The 16653-nt window shown below is 46.8% G+C and overlaps 1 protein-coding gene across 6 annotated transcripts in view; it reads right to left on the reverse strand.

Moving 5' to 3' along the window:
* vps13a (vacuolar protein sorting 13 homolog A) overlaps positions 1-16653 on the reverse strand; it is a 631135-nt gene that overhangs the window by 178993 nt on the left and 435489 nt on the right. For all 6 annotated transcript variants that reach the window (XM_085985825.1, XM_085985842.1, XM_085985834.1 and 3 more), the window contains one exon: positions 158-446. In XM_085985825.1, coding sequence (XP_085841951.1) covers positions 158-446 — 289 coding nt within the window. The remainder of the gene's footprint in view (positions 1-157; positions 447-16653) is intronic.

Below are 16653 nucleotides of genomic sequence, written 5' to 3' on the forward strand. Positions count from 1 at the left end.
TGAAATAAAACTTTTAAAGTAACAGTGTCCCCGGTTCATGTTTATGGTGGTAGGATCTTACATTTGAAGAAAAAATAACAACTTGTATTTATATAACAGAAAAAATATATTTGACCCTGAATAGAAGTACACATACAAAACACACAGGTAAACTTACCTCTGTTAAGGAAACACTCACTGTACAAGGCAAAAGGTTTTGAAGAATTGCAGTAGGCCATAAATGGAGAACATAAGCATTATTATTTTCATCAGGATTGTCAGATGTCAACGTGTCGTGCATTGCAACTATATTGATCATTAGTGAGTCCTGCTCATCACCTCTAGAAAATTGGCATTTGCGATGAAATACCATTTCAGCACTTGTGTTCACGTGACCAAAAGTGATAGCCTCACATGGAGCATATAGTTTTTTGTCTTTCATTATTAGCTGTAAACGAAGATCTGATCTAAAAACAAACATTAGCAAAACAAATAATGTGTTAAAATGAGGTATTTGAAATTTCAGTAAGTATAAATTGAAATAAGCGAATCCAGTAAAGGGTATCAAAATTCAGACTTTTAGGTCAGATATAGAATGAGTAAATGCACAAGAAAGCTTCCTCTACTCTGCCTCAAAACGAAAGTATCAACAACAACTTGCATTTATATAGTACCTTTAACATAGAAAAACATCCCAAGGCACTTCACAGAGATGGAAGAAAAAAAAATGGCCACCAAATCAAAGGAGATGTTAAGAGGGGCAACCAAAAGCTTAATCGAAGAGGTAGGTTTTAAGGTGCGTCTTAAAGGAGGAGAGGGAAGTGCAGATATAGATGGGTTTAGGGAGGGAATTCCAAAAGGAGACTAAAGGCATAGTTGCCAATAGTGGTGTACAAAAGTCCAGAGTCACGGGAACAAAGAGCTTTGTGGGGGAAGGCCTGTAGCACTGGAGAAGGTTACGTCGAGGCCATGGAGGGATTAAAACACAAGGATGAGAATTTTAAATTGCAGGTGTTAAGAGGACCAGGAGCCAATTCAGGTCAGTAAGGACAAAAGCATTTGGATAAACATAATTTAATAGTACAGAGTCAGCATGGTTTTATGAAGGGGAAGTCATGTTTGACAAATTTGCTCGAATTCTTTGAGGGCGTAACATACAGGGTGGATAAAGGGGAACCAGTGGACGTAGTGTATTTGGACTTCCAAAAGGCATTTGACAAGGTTCCACACAAAAGATTACTGATCAAGATAAAAAAAATCACAGGATTGGGGGTAATATACTGGCATGGGAGGAAGATTGGCTATCTAACAGAAAACAAAGAGTTGGGATAAATGGTTCGTTCTCGGGCTGGCAATCAGTAACTAGTGGTGTTCCGCAGGGATCAGTGCTGGGACCCCAACTCTTTACAATCTACATTAACGATTTGGAGGAAGGGACCGAGTGCAACATATCCAAGTTTGCCGACGATACAAAGATGGGAGGGAAAGCAGTGAGTGAGGAGGACATAAAAAACCTGCAAAAGGATATAGACAGGCTAAGTGAGTGGGCAGAGATTTGGCAGATGGAATAAAATATTGGAAAGTGGGAGGTTATGCACTTTGGCAGAAAAAAAATCAAAGAACAAGTTATTATCTAAATGGAGAGAAACTGCAAAGTGCTACAGTGCAAAGGGATCTGGGGGTCCCGGTGCATGAAACACAAAAAGTTAGTATGCAGGTGATCAGGAAGGCCAATGGAATCTTGGCTTTTATTGCAAGGGGGATGGAGTATAAAAACAGGGAAGTCTTGCTGCAGTTATACAGGGTATTGGTGAGGCCACACCTGGAATACTGCATGCAGTTTTGGTTTCCATATTTAAGAAAAGATATACTTGCTCTCGAGGCGGTTCAGAGAAGGTTCACTCGGTTGATTCCAGAGATGAGGGGGTTGACGTATGAGGAAAGGTTGAGTAGGTTGGGCCTCTACTCATTGGAGTTCAGAAGAATGAGAGGCGATCTTATCGAAACATGTAAGATTGTGAGGGGGCTTGATCGGGTGGATGCGGTGAGGATGTTTCCACTGATGGGTGAGACTAGAACTAGGGGGCATAATCTTAGAATAAGGGGCTGCCCTTTCAAAACTGAGATGAGGAGAAACTTCTTCACTCAGAGGATAGTAAATCTATGGAATTTGCTACCCCAGAGAGCTGTGGAAGCTGCAACATTAAATACATTTAAAACAGAGATAGACAGTTTCCTAGCAGATAAGGGAATTAGGGGTTACGGGGAGAGGGCAGGGAAGTGGACGTGAGTCTAGATTCAGATCAGCCATAATCCTATTGAATGGCGGAGCAGGCCCGAGGGGCCGTATGGCCTACTCCTGCTCCTACTTCTTATGTTCTTATGTAGGGGAGTTAGGTGAGTGGAACCTGGTGTTGGATTGGATATGAGCAGCAGAGTTTTGGATGAGTTAAAAGTTTAGAGGGTGGAGAATGGCCATCCAGAAAAGCATTGGAATAGTCAAATGTGGACATGGCAAAAACATGAGTAAGGATTTCAATGATAGGTGGGTTGCGGTAAGGGCGGAAACCGATGATTTTAGGGAGGTGAAAGTAGGTAGTCTTTGTGATGGAGAAATTATGGGGTTGGAAGCTTAGCTCAGGGTACAACTCCAGCATTATGAACCAATTTAGAAGGAGGAGGAAGGATGGAGCCATAGTGGATGGTTTTGCTCTTCCCACTGTTTAGCTGGAGGAAACTGGCTCATCCAAGATTACATTTCAGACAAGCACATGTACAATACACATGCAGGGAACGGGTCGAGAAAAGTGGTGGAGAGGTATAGATAGCTTAGTGTCTTCAGCTGACCCTATGGGGGGAATTTTAACCCACCAGGACGGACAGCAGAGGGGCGGGTTAAATTCTTAACAAATCCAAAAACCGACCCCAACTCGCTGCGAACGCATCTACTAACCGGGGCAGGTTGGGGGGCAGGCGAGTAACCTACTCTCAAGAGGCGAGTTGATCATTTAAATATGTTAATGAGGCTGCATGCCTCAGATTTTAGCAGCCATTTAGGCTTAACAGCTGCGGGCCTGGGAAACACGGCAGTTGAAGGGAGGCGAGAACAGCCGGATAAGGTAAGTGTTTTTTAGAGCACTGTTTGCAGGCCATGAGGAGCAGGGATGCTTTCTCCCGGCCCCCCAAGCTAACCTGCCACAATCAGCCTTCCTCCCAGCGATCATCCAACCTGCCCCACCGCTATCTGCTCACCACCCTGGACATCTACCATTCACATTTATGTCGTGACGGAAACTGCCCGAGATTTGCTAGTATTTGGGCTTAGGGTCATGTCTCCATAAAATCGACGAGCTGCGGACGCCAATCGGCTATCGCAATGCAGCTCGCAAGTAGGAGTCTTAGGAAATTCAGCCGGCCCCAACACGAATGCTGAACCGGTGATAGTATTTCCGTGGAGCAAGGAGGAGCACTCTGCTGCTCCTTGCTCCACAGAGACTAAAGAATAAAGAAGTTACTTCCCGTTAGTGGGTAGCCTCCAGCAGTCCCTTAAACGCTGCTTTTTAAGCTGCAATAGACCTGCTCCTTTGACAGTTTTTTACATTCTCTCCTACCAGACAAGTATGCTATGAGCAAAGCTAGCTGGGCAAGCTTCTCATATGTTAATAGCCTATTCAAATCAGAGGGAAGGAAGATCCATGCCAAAATTCAACACGGCCTGCCTCTGCATTGCCCGTGCTGCCGAGCCTACACCATGGCAGCTCAACTCCGTTTCTTTCAAAATTAAGGTTATTATTCGAGAATCATCCTGTGAGCCAGGACACTGGGAGAATGCCCCTTTGAATAGTGCTCTAGGACCTTCTATGTCCATGTGAGAAAGCAGGTGAGGCCTTGACTTAATATCTCATCCAAAAGATAGCAATCCCTCAGTACCCTTAAGTCTCAGGAATGGGGCGTGAACTCCCATGACCTTCTGACTCAGCTGAGAATGATACCACTGAACTAAGGTTGACTAGGTATGAGGAGTTCATAGATTCTTTGCCCACAAATTTAGATTATTTGCTCAGCTAGCTGAGCCCACTTCTGTTTCTCGGCCTCCCATTCTCCACCCTAAGCCTCAACTCCACAATGCACTGTTAGCGCCTTCCCAATCACTCTCCAGCCCACATTGTCAACTTGCATTTCCCCCCCCTCAGGCATCCTTTACCTTCTCTTTAAAATGCCCAGCATTCACCCCCTCTATGATCCTCAGGGAGGTCTCTGCCACTCAAGTCCTTGCCCACTTCTAATATTCCCTGTTCAAATCTCTTCAGTCTGATTTCTGTCCCATCCACAATACCGAGACCATCCTAAGTAATGGAGAGGCTGGATAAAGGTAGTGTGGTTGAAATTGTGTACATGGGCGTTTGATAAAGTACCACGTAATATACCTATTAGCAAAATTGAAGCCCATGGGATTAAAGGGACAGTAGCTGCGTGCACATAAAACTGGCTAAGGGACAGAAAGCAGAGAGTAGTCGTGAACAGTTGCTTTCAGACTGTAGTGAAGTGTGCTGTGGTGTCCCCCAGGGGTCAGTGTTGTGACCACTGCTCATTTTAATATATATTAATCACCTGGACTTGGGTATACAGGGCATAATTTCAAAGTCTGCAGATGATATGAATCTTGGAAATGTAGTAAACAGTGAAGAGGATAGTAACAGACTTCAAGAGGACATCGACAGACTGGTGAAATGGACAGAAAAATGGCAGATGAAATTTAACGCAGGGAAGTGTGAAGTGATTCATTTTGGTGGGAAGAATGAAGAAAGGATATCTAAACTAAATGGTACAATTTTAAAGCGGGTGCAGGAACAGAGGAGACCTGGGTCTTTGAAAGTGGCAGGACATGATAAGTTGGGGGAGAAATTCGGTACGCCCCGTTTGGGGCGCAATGTTTAGCGCCTGCCGCTAATTATCGCCTCTTGACTGCAAACTTGGCTTTTATCGCCCCTGGAGCGGTAAATCAGGCGCTGCACACCTGTCTTAAGGCGCAAAGTCCAAGGAGCGAGGCGCTAACTCAGAGCACGAGCGCAACGCAGGTGATGTCAGTTAGCGATGGAACACAGACACACTGGCGCCGCCAGTTCTTAAAGGGGAGGGTCGATCTTGTTCTTCAGCCACACCCTGCTCATTGGAGCCTTGAATCTCGGCCTGGAGAGACCTGTGACTACATTTTCCAGCCAAGGATTATGGAGTGGGTGAGAGAATGAGCTCAGCGCTTCAGCGAGCGGGCCTTGGAGGCTCTGGTTGGCGCAGATCATCTATACTCTTCCCTGAGAGTGGCAGAAGGCCTTTGCCACGCGACTACAGAAGTGTGTGGAGAGAGGTGGCCCAGCACGTCTCCTCCAGGAGCATGGAGCCCAGGACCCATACTCAATGTCGCAAAAACTTCAACGACCTCAATCGGGTTTTTAGGGTAAGTGGCTTTTTTTCAATACCTCTCCATCCTTCCATTTCAACCTCACTCTATGGCCAGCGGGTTTTAAAACCCCAATGCCCAACACTCATCCAACACCTATGGCCCTCTCATGAAACACACACGCACATTCCACACCTTGCATACAGTAAGGGCTACTCAACTATGGGAGGCACATCAGGCAAGACCATGGCTGCATACATTAAGGGCTATTCAATTATGGGAGGCACATGGGTGCAGTGGGAAGGGTGCCCGATTGCATTGATGCACTGGCAAGGAGTGTGGAGCACTACGCTGTAGCACAGGCGGATGTCATGCTAATGCTTAGTGATGCAATTCAGTCACTGGCTGCTGTGATCCAATCTCAGACTGGTCTCATGCAGACTCAGATTTAGGCCACGCAAGCACTGACTGCTGCCATTGTCGCTGGTTCGGACACATTTCCCCGGGGCTCTCACCGCGCCGCAGCAGGCCAGCAATCTGTGCTCCAGCAGGTTGCTCCGGATGCGGAGGTGCTGCCCCGTGGGAGTGCCAGTGTGTCGGTCGAGCAGGGAGTTGCTGTCCTCTCTCAAGATGACAGCATTCCTGCTGCCACCACTGTCACGTCCCCATTGCACTTGCCACCGCCTGTAGGACGGACTGCTGCCGCCCATAGAGTTGGTGCAGTCTGCAGCTGGGCCCTCCAGGCCCAGAGCTGGTCGAGGCCGTCCTTCAAGGGCATCTGTAGTCTCAGGTTCTGACAATCAGCAGCCTTCCACCAGCCTTGCTGCAGTCACTAGGGCCCCATTACAGAGGAGCAGTAGGGTGGGAAGGGGGGGGAAGTGCGCAAGGGAAGGAGATCACCCTCGAAGAGCAAAAAGTAGGAGGTGCGACAAAATGTTGGTCAATTTTTTATTAAAGGCCGAGGTTCGTGTTCAAACTTTTGTTTAGTGTTTTGGCCATTATCTCCAGGTTGTGGGAACCAGTTATGTTAATGAATGATTTTTTGTGTTTGTTTCTATTAATTTGTCATGAAGAAATGACACACAGAGTTTGTAAAATAAAAAAGTTTTTGTATTCAAAATGTACAGGTTTGGGCTTTGGAATCATTGCTGCCTTGGCCGGCTTTGGGGTTGCAGGTTGCTTTCATTCATGTTGTTCTCCATGCCAGAAGCCATTTTTTCACTAGAAGCGGCTTGTTATCAGCCATTGACGGACGGCCCTTGCAGTTTCAACATTGTGGGCCTCCCTCCCGTCTTGATGCTGCTGCTGATCATCCTCCTCCTCCTCCTCCTCCTCCAGTGGTGCTCCAAGGCCTGGTGGCATTGGCTGGGTCCTGAGGATTGGCAGGTTATGAAGCATGCAGCACACAACTATGAAGAGGGGGACTCGCTCAGGCGAGTACTGCAGGGCTCCTCCCGAGTGGTCCAGACAGTGGAACCGTTGCTTGAGCACGCCGATCGTTTGCTCAACGATGTTCCTGGTAGCGAGATGGCTCTCATTGTACTGCAGCTCAGCACAGGTGTTGGGGTTACGGAGCGGTATCATCAGCCAGGTGAACAGTGGATAACCCTTGTCCCCGAGGAGCCAACCACTTGGCTGATGCGGTGCCTGGAAAAGCTCTGGCACACCAGTCTGGCGCAGGATGAAAGCATCATGGCTGCTGCCAGGATAGCGGGCATTGACAGCGAGTATGAGCTGTCTGTGGTCACAGACTAACTGGACATTTAAGGAGTGGAACCCTTTGTGGTTTCGGAAAACCTCCGCATTCTCATGCGGTGCCCGCAATTCCACATGCGTGCAGTCAATGGCGCCCTGCACCATGGGGAAGCCCACGATCCTCGCAAAGCCCAATGCACGTTCATGCTGTTTGGCCCGGGTCATCAGGAAAGAGATGTACTGTCATCTCCTTTTATAGAGAGCATTTGTGACCTGACGGATACAGCAATGGACTGCGAACTGGGAGATATTGGCGATGTCCCCAGTAGTTGCTTGAAAGGAGCTGGTGGCATAAAAGTTCAGAGCCACTGTGATCTTCATTGCCACCGACAGAGACGTCCTGGTCCTCAGTAGAGGCTGCAGATCTGGCTGCAGCAGGTGGCAGAGCTCAGTGACCACCTCCTTGCTGAAGCGCAGCCTGCGCAAACACTGCTCCTCAGGCAAATTAATGTAGGAGAATTGTTCCCAGAATACCCTGGGAGGGTAAGGTCTCCTGTCCAGAGGCCTGCTGGCCCTCCCCCATCTGGCCATGATTGCCACTCTCTCTCTCTGCGTCTCTGTTGCCTCCGATTCTGCAGTCGCAGGACAATGCCCCGAATCAGTGCAGCCCCCAAAGTCTCTTGGCAATTGAAGCAATGAAGGTCAAATCCAAAAGTACCTGCAAAGTGATGCTCAGTAGCCAAAACTACTTCACACAGCGTTGACTATGCAGAAGTCTCTCTATCTCTCTCTCTGTGTCAGAATGAATGGTGCAAAAATGTCTACCACAGAAAAATCCAGGAAGAGGCCGCCTTTAAACAGCGCACCCCCCCAGCCCCTCACCGACTGGAAAACGTTCCAGTCTCCCTGTCGTTGCTTGCGCCAGGCAGAAAGGAGGTGGGGGGGCCACTCAATATCCGGTCCGGAGCGCCACCAGGGCGTTGCACACTCGACTGACATCACGATCTGCAGGCGCAGGAGATCAGGGCGCTAAACTTTTGCGTCGCCACAAAAACTCTCGTCAATTTCGCGCTAACGCGAGGCGCAAACCAACAGAATTTTCCCCCCCAAGGCTGTTAAAAAGGAATATGGGATCCTTGATTTTATAAATAGAGACAGAGTACAAAAGTAAGGAAGTTATGCTAAACCTTTATAAAACATTGGTTATGCCCCAGCTGGCGTATTCTGGCCAATTCTGGGCACCACACTTTAGGAAGGATGTCAAGGCCTTAGAGAGAGTGCAGAGGAGATGTACAAGAATGGTACCAGGGATGAAAGACCTCAGTTACATGGAGAGACTAGAGAAACTGGGGTTGTTCTCCTTTGAGCAGAGCAGATTAAAAGGAGATTTGATAGAGGTGAAGGGTTTTGATAAGAGTAAATAAAGAAACTGTTTCCAATGGCAGAAAAGTCATTAACCAGAGGGCACAGATTTAAGGCAAATGGCAAAAGAACCAGAGGCGACATGAGGAAAAAAAAATGCGCAGCGAGATACGATGATCTGGAAAGAACCGCCTGAAAGGTGTAGCCAGTCCAGCAGCAAGAACGCACTTAACTTACAAGTAAACCAACATTAATGGGTTTAGCGGCTGTACTTTACAGGTTGACCAATCATAAGAAATTGACCAAACTTCATATCTCAGCATGCCTTGAGGAACCAATGGGACTTTTAAATTAATTTTTAAAACAAGCTGTGAGCTGAACGGAATGCAGGAGGAAATCATTCATACATAGACACAGACACGATTGATTGACTTTAGGAATATGCTAACCAAGGAAGTAGTTGGAGAAATCAGGCCACACAATGACATGTGAGAAATAAATTTAACTGACTGACCTGTCCATTGAACTCCTGTGGTCAGGCTGTTAACAAGACTTACAAATCAACATGACAGGTAACGACCATGGTTCCATCTGGTCTGGATCAGTTCCCTCATCCTTTGGAGATGTTAATATCAAAACTGTTGCCACAGTAAAACCCATTCGCCAAACTTTCAGAATGCTGATAAGCCCAGAACTTTTCCCCATCAAAACACCTTTGTGAGATAGTGGACTATTCACTGACCCAGGATGGAGAAGTGATCAAATAGATTTGCAGAAACAGACAAGATTAAGATGGTACAATCAAAGGCTGGGGGTGGGGAGGGGGGGGGGGGGTTGCGTCAATCAATTGTCACGGGTATGATCTTTGTATTCTAAAAAGGGTGCATTTAGGCACTAACTTTGGCAACTTGCAAGGGAACTGCGGACGGATTTGATCACCCATACAGATGGGAACATACTCCTCCGAGTGATTGCCGGGGTGAGTGAAATTTGAAATTAAAGCGAGTTAAAGGGAACAGTGCAGAGCGGGAGCAGCGGCACTGTAAAGAGCGCGAGAGCAGCGGCGAGAGGAGCGGCACTTTAAAGAGCGCAAGCGGAAGAGGAGGCAGTGGACCTGCGCGAAACCAGAGCGAGAGAGGCAGCAACTCAACAGAGGCAGAATTCGAAAGAGTGACATCAGAGTAGAAAAATGACGTCGGCACTAGGGAAGGAGCTGATTGACCGGAAGGAGCGGACCTGGTGGGAGCGCAGCGAGAGCGGAGCAGTCCCAAGCGGCAGCAACTCAACAGAGGCAGTTTTTGAAAAAGTGACGTCAGAGTAAAAAAACGTGACGTCGACACAAGGGAAGGAGCTGATTGGTAAGTAGCTGGTGAGTGTATTTTTCTTTTAAATTTATAAGTTTATTTCTGCTAAGTTAGTTAATAACCTATTAAATAGAGGGAAAGAGCTGATTGGTGAGTAGCTGGGGAGTTTTTTTTTGTTAAATTTTAAGTTTATTTCTGCTGGGTTAGTTCTTAGTCTATTAACAAGAGGCATGGCAGGGCAGCTCAGTCCCATGGAGTGCACATCCTGTGCCATGTGGGAAGTCCTGGGCGCTTCGCGTAGCCTGAACGACCACATGTGCAGGAAGTGTCACCAGCTACGGCAGCTTGAGCTCCGGGTTTTGGAGCTTGAGCGCTGGCTGGAGTCACTGCGGTGCATCCGCGAGGCTGAGAACTTCGTGGATAGCACGTTTCTAGAGGTGGCCACCCCGCAGCTTAAGAGTATGCAGGCAGAGAGGGAATGGGTGACCGTCAAACAGAAGAGGGAGACCAGGCAGGTAGTGCAGGAGTCCCCGGAGTGCATTGTGCTCTCCAACCAGTATTCTGTTCTGAGTACTGGTGAGGGCGATGGTTCCTCTGGGGAGTGCAGCCAGAGTCAAGTCCACGGCACCACAAGTGCCTCAGCTGCAGAGGAAAAAGAGTGGAAGAGCAATAGTGGTAGGGGATTTGTTAAGGGAGCAGACAGGCGTTTCTGCAGCCGTAGATGTGACTGCAGGATGGTATTTTGCCTCCTTGGTGCCAGGGTCAAGGATGTCAATGAGCGGCTGCAGGACACTCTGAAGGGGGAGGATGAACAGCCAGAGGTCATTGCCCATATCGGTACCAACGACATAGGCAAAAAGAGGGATGAGGTCCTGCAAGCAGGGTTTAGGGAGCTAGGAGAGAGATTAAAAAGCAGGACCTCAAAAGGTTTACTCCTGGTGCCACGTGCTAGTGAGTACAGGAATAGGAGGATAGAACAGATGAATGCGTGGCTGGTGAGATGGTGCAGGAGGGAGGGGTTTAGATTCCTGAGGCATTGGGACCATTTCTGGGAAAGGTGGGACCTGTACAAGCTGGACGGGTTACTCCTCAACAGAGCCGGGACCAATATTCTCACGGGGAGGTTTGGTAGCGCTGTTGGGGAGGGTTTAAACTAGCTTGGCAGGGGGATGGGCGTCAGGAAAGCAAAGAGAGAGCATGAAAAATTCTTGGCAAGTAAAATCAAGGAAATCTCAAAGATGTTTTATAAATATATTAAGAGTAAGAGGATAACTAAAGAAAGGGTAGGGCCTATTCGAGATCATGAGGGTAATGTGTGTGTGGAGACGGGAGACGTCAGTCGGGTTCTTAAATGAATACTTTCCGTCTGTTTTCACAAAGGAGAGGGGCAAAGCAGTCATTGCTATCGGGGGCGGAGGAGTGTGAAATATTAGACAAAATAAACATAGTGAGAGAGGAAGTATTAAGGGGTTTAGCAGCTTTAAAAGTGGATAAATCCCTAGGCCCAGATGAAATGTATCCCAGGCTGTTAAACGAAGTAAAAGAGGAAATAGTAGAGGCCCTGACCATCATTTTTCAATCCTCTCTGGCTTCAGGTGTGGTGCCGGAAGGACTGCTAATGTGGTACCCTTCTTTAAAAAGAGGGAAAAGGATAGACCGAGTAATTACAGGTCATTCAGCCAAACCTCGGTGGTGGGAAAATTATTGAAAAGAATTTAGAAGAACAGGATAAATCTTCATTTAGAAAGACACGGATTAATCAAGGACAGTCAGCACGGATTTGTTAAGGGAAGGTCGTGTCTGACAAACTTGATTGAATTTTTTGAGGTAACAAGGAGGGTACATGAGGGTAGTGCGTTTGATGTAGTGTATATGGACTTTAGCAAGGCTTTTGATAAGGTTCCACATGGCAGACTGGTCACAAAGTTAAAAGCCCATGGGATCCAGGGCAAAGTGTCAAGTTGGATTCAAAACTGGCTCAGAGACAGGAAGCAGGGAGTAATGGTTGATGGGTGTTTTTGTGACTGGAAGGCTGTTTCCAGTGGGGTTCCGCAGGGCTCAGTACTGGGTCCCTTGCTTTTTGTGGTATATATCAATGATCTAGACTTGAATATAGGGGGTATGTTTAAGAAGTTTACAAAATGATACTAAAATCGGCTGTGTGGTTGATGCTGAAGAAGAAAGCAGTAGACTGCAGGAAGATATCAATAAATTGGTCAGGTAAACAGAACAGTGGCAAATGGAATTCAATTCGGAGAAGTGTGAGGTAATGCATTTGGGGAGGGCCAACAAGGAAAGGCAATACACATTAAATGGTAGGACACTGAGTCGTGTAGAGGAACAAAGGGACCTTGGAGTACATGTCCACAGATCCCTGAAGGTAGCAGGCCAAGTAGATAAGGTGGTTAAGAAGGCATACGGAATGCTTGCCTTTATTAGCCGTGGCATAGAATACAAGAGCAGGGGGGTTATGCTTCAACTGTATAAAACACTAGTTATGCCTCAGCTAGAGTACTGCATGCAGTTCTGGTCACCACATTACAAGAAAGATGTGATTGCACTAGAGAGGGTACAGAGGAGATTTACAAGGATGTTGCCAGGAGTAGAGAATCTTAGCTATGAGGAAAGACTAGATAGGCTGGGTCACTTTTCCTTGGAACAGAGGAGGCTGAGGGGAGACCTTATTGAGGTGTATAAAATTATGAGGGGCATAGATAAAGTGGATAGAAAAGACCTATTTCTTTTAGCAGAGGGGTCAAAAACCAGGGGGCACAGATTTAAAGTAATTGGTGGAAGGTTTAGAAGGGATTTGAGGGGAAATTTCTTCACCCAGAGGGTTGTGGGGTCTGGAACTCGCTGCCTGAAAGGGTGGTAGAGGCAGGAACCCTAACCACATTTAAAAAGTACTTGGATGTGCACTTGGGATGCTCTAACCTGCAGTGCTACGGGCCAAGAGCTGGGAAGTGGGATTAATCTGGATAGCTCTTGGCCGGCGCGGACACAATGAGCCGAAATGGCCTCCTTCCGTGCTGTAACGTTCTCTAATTCTATGAATAAGGTGCATAAAAGAGTGAGTGTGTTGGATAGTACTAGAGAAGGAAGTAGTGCCATATTAGATAGGAGCAGACTAAGAAAGACTACGAAAAATTCAAAAATGGGTTTAGAGTGCATGTGCGTAAACGCACAAAGTATGGTGAATAAGGTTGGCGAGCTACAAACACAATTAGCCCTTTGGCAATATAATGTTGTGGCAATAACAGAAACGTGGCTTAAAAACAGTGAGGACTGGGCACTTCAAATTCAAGGGTACAAAGTGTTCAGAAAAGATAGGGAAGGAAAAAAGGGAGGTGGGGTGGCAGCGCTGATTAAGGAAGATATTGTAGTGTTGGAAAGGGAGGATGTTCTTGAGGGGACAATGACAGAATCCATTTGGTTAGAGTTGAGGAGCAAAAAGGGTATGATTACGCTATTGGGGGTATTCTATATGTCTCCAAATAGTGAGAGGGAGGAAGAGGAGCAAACCTGCAGGGAAATCACAGAGATATGCAAGAGCTATAAAGTGGTGATATTGGGGGACTTTAATTACCCAAATATCGATTGGGATAATGCTGGGGTAAAGGGAAAGGAGGGGGAGGAATTTCTGAAATGTGTTCAGGAGAATTTCCTTGACCAATATGTCCTTGGCCCAACTAGGAAGGAGGCATTGCTGGATCTGGTGCTGGGGAATGAGGTGGGCCAGGTCGACCAACTGTCTGTGGGAGAATACTTGGGTACGAGTGATCATCGTATCATAAAATTTAGATTAGCAATGGAGAGGAACAAGGAACAATCTAGAGTGGAACTTCTAAACTGGATTAGGGCTATCTTCAATGGGATGCAAAACGATCTAGCCAGGGTAAAATGGAATCAAAGACCGACAGGAAAAACTGTAACGGAACAATGGGTGATCTTTAAGGAGGAGATGTTCCAAGTACAGGCTAGGTACATTCCAACAAGAGGGAAGGGTACCAAAGCAAGGGCTCCTTGGATGATGAGGGCGATAAAGAAGATGATGAAACAAAAAAAGGTGTAAGATGCATGTCAGGTGAATTTTTCAAGGGAAATCCAGACCAAATACAATAAGTTGTGGTAAATGGCTGTTTTTCAAACTGGTCGATGGTAGACAGTGGTGTTCCCAAGGGTCAGTGTTGGGGCCACTGCTTTTTTTGATATATATATATATTATATATTATATAGAGTTGTCGCTGGAAATCAACAGACTGCGAGGCTTTCGTAGCAGCAAAGAAAAACGCGTGTTAGCTTTATTAACTCTCCGCATGGACTCAGGGACTCGGCCTCGTCGCAGGGCTATGGCGTCATCACACAATCGACGACTCTTAAAGGGACCCTGCCCCGATAACCCAACCAAGTTCCATACATAACGTGGAGCGATAACAACATTGGCTAAACATAGTGAATTGTGTTACTGACCCTATGTGGTCTCCGACAACTATATATAAATATATGGAATACAGAGTAGGATATTGGAATACAGAGTAGAATTTCTAAATTTGCTGATGACACCAAACTGGGGGCGGTGGCAAACAGTGATGATGATTCCAATCGACTGCAACAGGATGCGGAAAGGCTAGCAGAATGGACAGACAAGTGGCAGATGGAATTTAATACAGAGAAATGTGAGGTGATGCATTTTGGCAGAAGTAGCAGGGAGAGGCAATATACACTTAATGGCACAGTTTTAAAGAGTGTGCAGGGACAGAGGGGCCTGGGAGTTAATGTGCATAGGTCCCTGAAGGTGGCAGGACATATTGAGAGAGTGGTTAGCAAAGCATATGGGATCTTGGGCTTTATAAAGAGGTATTGAGTACAAAAGTAGAGAAGTTATGCTGATCCTTTATAAAGCGCTGGTTAGGCCACAAGTGGAGTATTGCGTCCAGTTCTGGTCACCACACTTTAGGAAGGATGTGAAGGCCCTTAAGAGGGTGCAGAGGAGATTTACCAGAATGGTTCCAGGGATGGGGGATCTTAGCTACAAGGGCAGGTTGGAGAAGCTGGATTTGTTTTCATTAGAGCAAAGGAGGTTGAGGGCTGATTTGATAGAGGTGTACAAGATAATGACGGGTTTGGATAGGCTAGACAGGGAAAGGCTGTTCCCACCAGTTGATGGTACAAGGACTAGGGGACACAGATTTAAGGTTCTGGGCAAGAGATACAGGGGGGGGATGTGAGGAAAAACCTTTTTATGCAGCGAGTGGTGAGAAGAGGAACAAGGATGTCTTGCTGCAGTTGTACAGGGCCTTGGTGAGACCACATCTTGAGTATTGTGTGCAGTTTTGGTCGCCTTATCTGAGGAAGGATGTTCTTGCCATGGAAGGAGTTCAGCGAAGATTCACCAGACTGATACCTGGGATGGCAGGAATGACGTATGAGGAGAGAATGGATCGATTGGGCTTGTAGTCGCTGGAGTTTAGAAGAATGAGAGGGGATCTCATCGAAACTTATAAAATTCTAACAGGATGTTCCCGATTTTCGGGGAGTCCAGAACCAGGGGTCACAGTCTAAGGATAAGGGGTAGGCCATTTAGGACAGAAATAAGGAGGAATTTCTTCACCCAGAGAGTGGTGAACCTGTGGAATTCTCTACCACAGAAGGCAGTAGAGGCCAATGCATTAAATATATTCAAGAAGGAGTTGGATATATTTCTCAAGGCTAAAGGGATCAAGGGGTATGGGGAGAAAGCAGGGACCGGGTACTGAATTTGGTTGATCAGCCATGATCGCATTGAATGGCGGAGCAGGCTTGAGGGGCCGAATGGCCTACTCCTGCTCCTATCTTCTATGTTTCTACGTTAACATAAGGAACAGGGCGGGGTCAATCAAGGGAAAATTGCGTGGATTGGCCGCATCTCGATAGAGGCGGGACTAAAACCCGAAAGTTGTAGTCCCGCCTCCTTCCCGACTTCTGAATGAAAATCCAGCCCTCAATGTTTACAAGGGGAGACTGGATAGGCACTTGAGGGAAATAAAATTGCAGGGATACAGGGGTAGAACGGGGGAATGGAACTGACTAGATTGCCCCACAGAGAGCCGGCATGGAATTGAAGGGCCGAATGGCCTCCTTCTGTGCCGTTATGACTCTCGGCTGCCCGTGTCCTAACCCGCACCAAGTTCCGTTCGCCCATCACCCCTGTGCTCGCTGACCTACATTGGCTCCCGGTTAAGCGGCGCCTCGTTTTCAAAATTCTCATCCTTGTGTTCAAATCCCTCTATGGCCTCACGCCTTCCTAGCTCTGTAATCTCCTTCAGCCCCACAACCCGCCCCGAGATATCTGCGCTCCTCTAATTCTGCCCTCTTGAGCATCCCTGATTATAATCGCTCAACCATTGGTGGTTGTATCTTCTGTTGCCAAGGCCCTACGCTCTGGAATTCCCTCCCTAAAGCTCTCCGCCTCGCTACCTCTCTTTCCTCCTTTAAGACGCTCCTTAAAACCTACCTCTTTGATGAAGCTTTTGGTCACCTGCCCTAATTTATCTTTATGTGGATCGGTGTCTTATGTGGATTTGTTGTCTTAAAATACTCCTGTGCAGCACCTTGGGATGTTTTACTACATTAAAGGCACTATATAAATACACGTTGTTGTTGTTGTATGACTCTAGTGTATGAATACTGTTTGAAGTTAAAGGGAACAGTGCATTGACGTTTTTATGTTATCCGTAGTACAATAAACAGTTAAAAGAATACAGTACTGAGTTGTTAGCCTTGACCATTTTACCCCACCCGGACGGGTTCAGGGCAGATTCTGGAATTAGAACATAAGAGGGAAGGTGCGGGTTCACCTACCTACAAAGGGTAGTGGAAGCAGATTGAATAATAATGTTCAAACAGGAATTGGATAAATAATTGAAAAGGAAAGGG

The sequence above is a fragment of the Somniosus microcephalus genome, chromosome 1, assembly GCF_052327205.1.
Source record: "Somniosus microcephalus isolate GS21.2 chromosome 1, FLI_Smic_1.0, whole genome shotgun sequence".
Taxonomy (NCBI): Eukaryota; Metazoa; Chordata; class Chondrichthyes; order Squaliformes; family Somniosidae; genus Somniosus; species Somniosus microcephalus.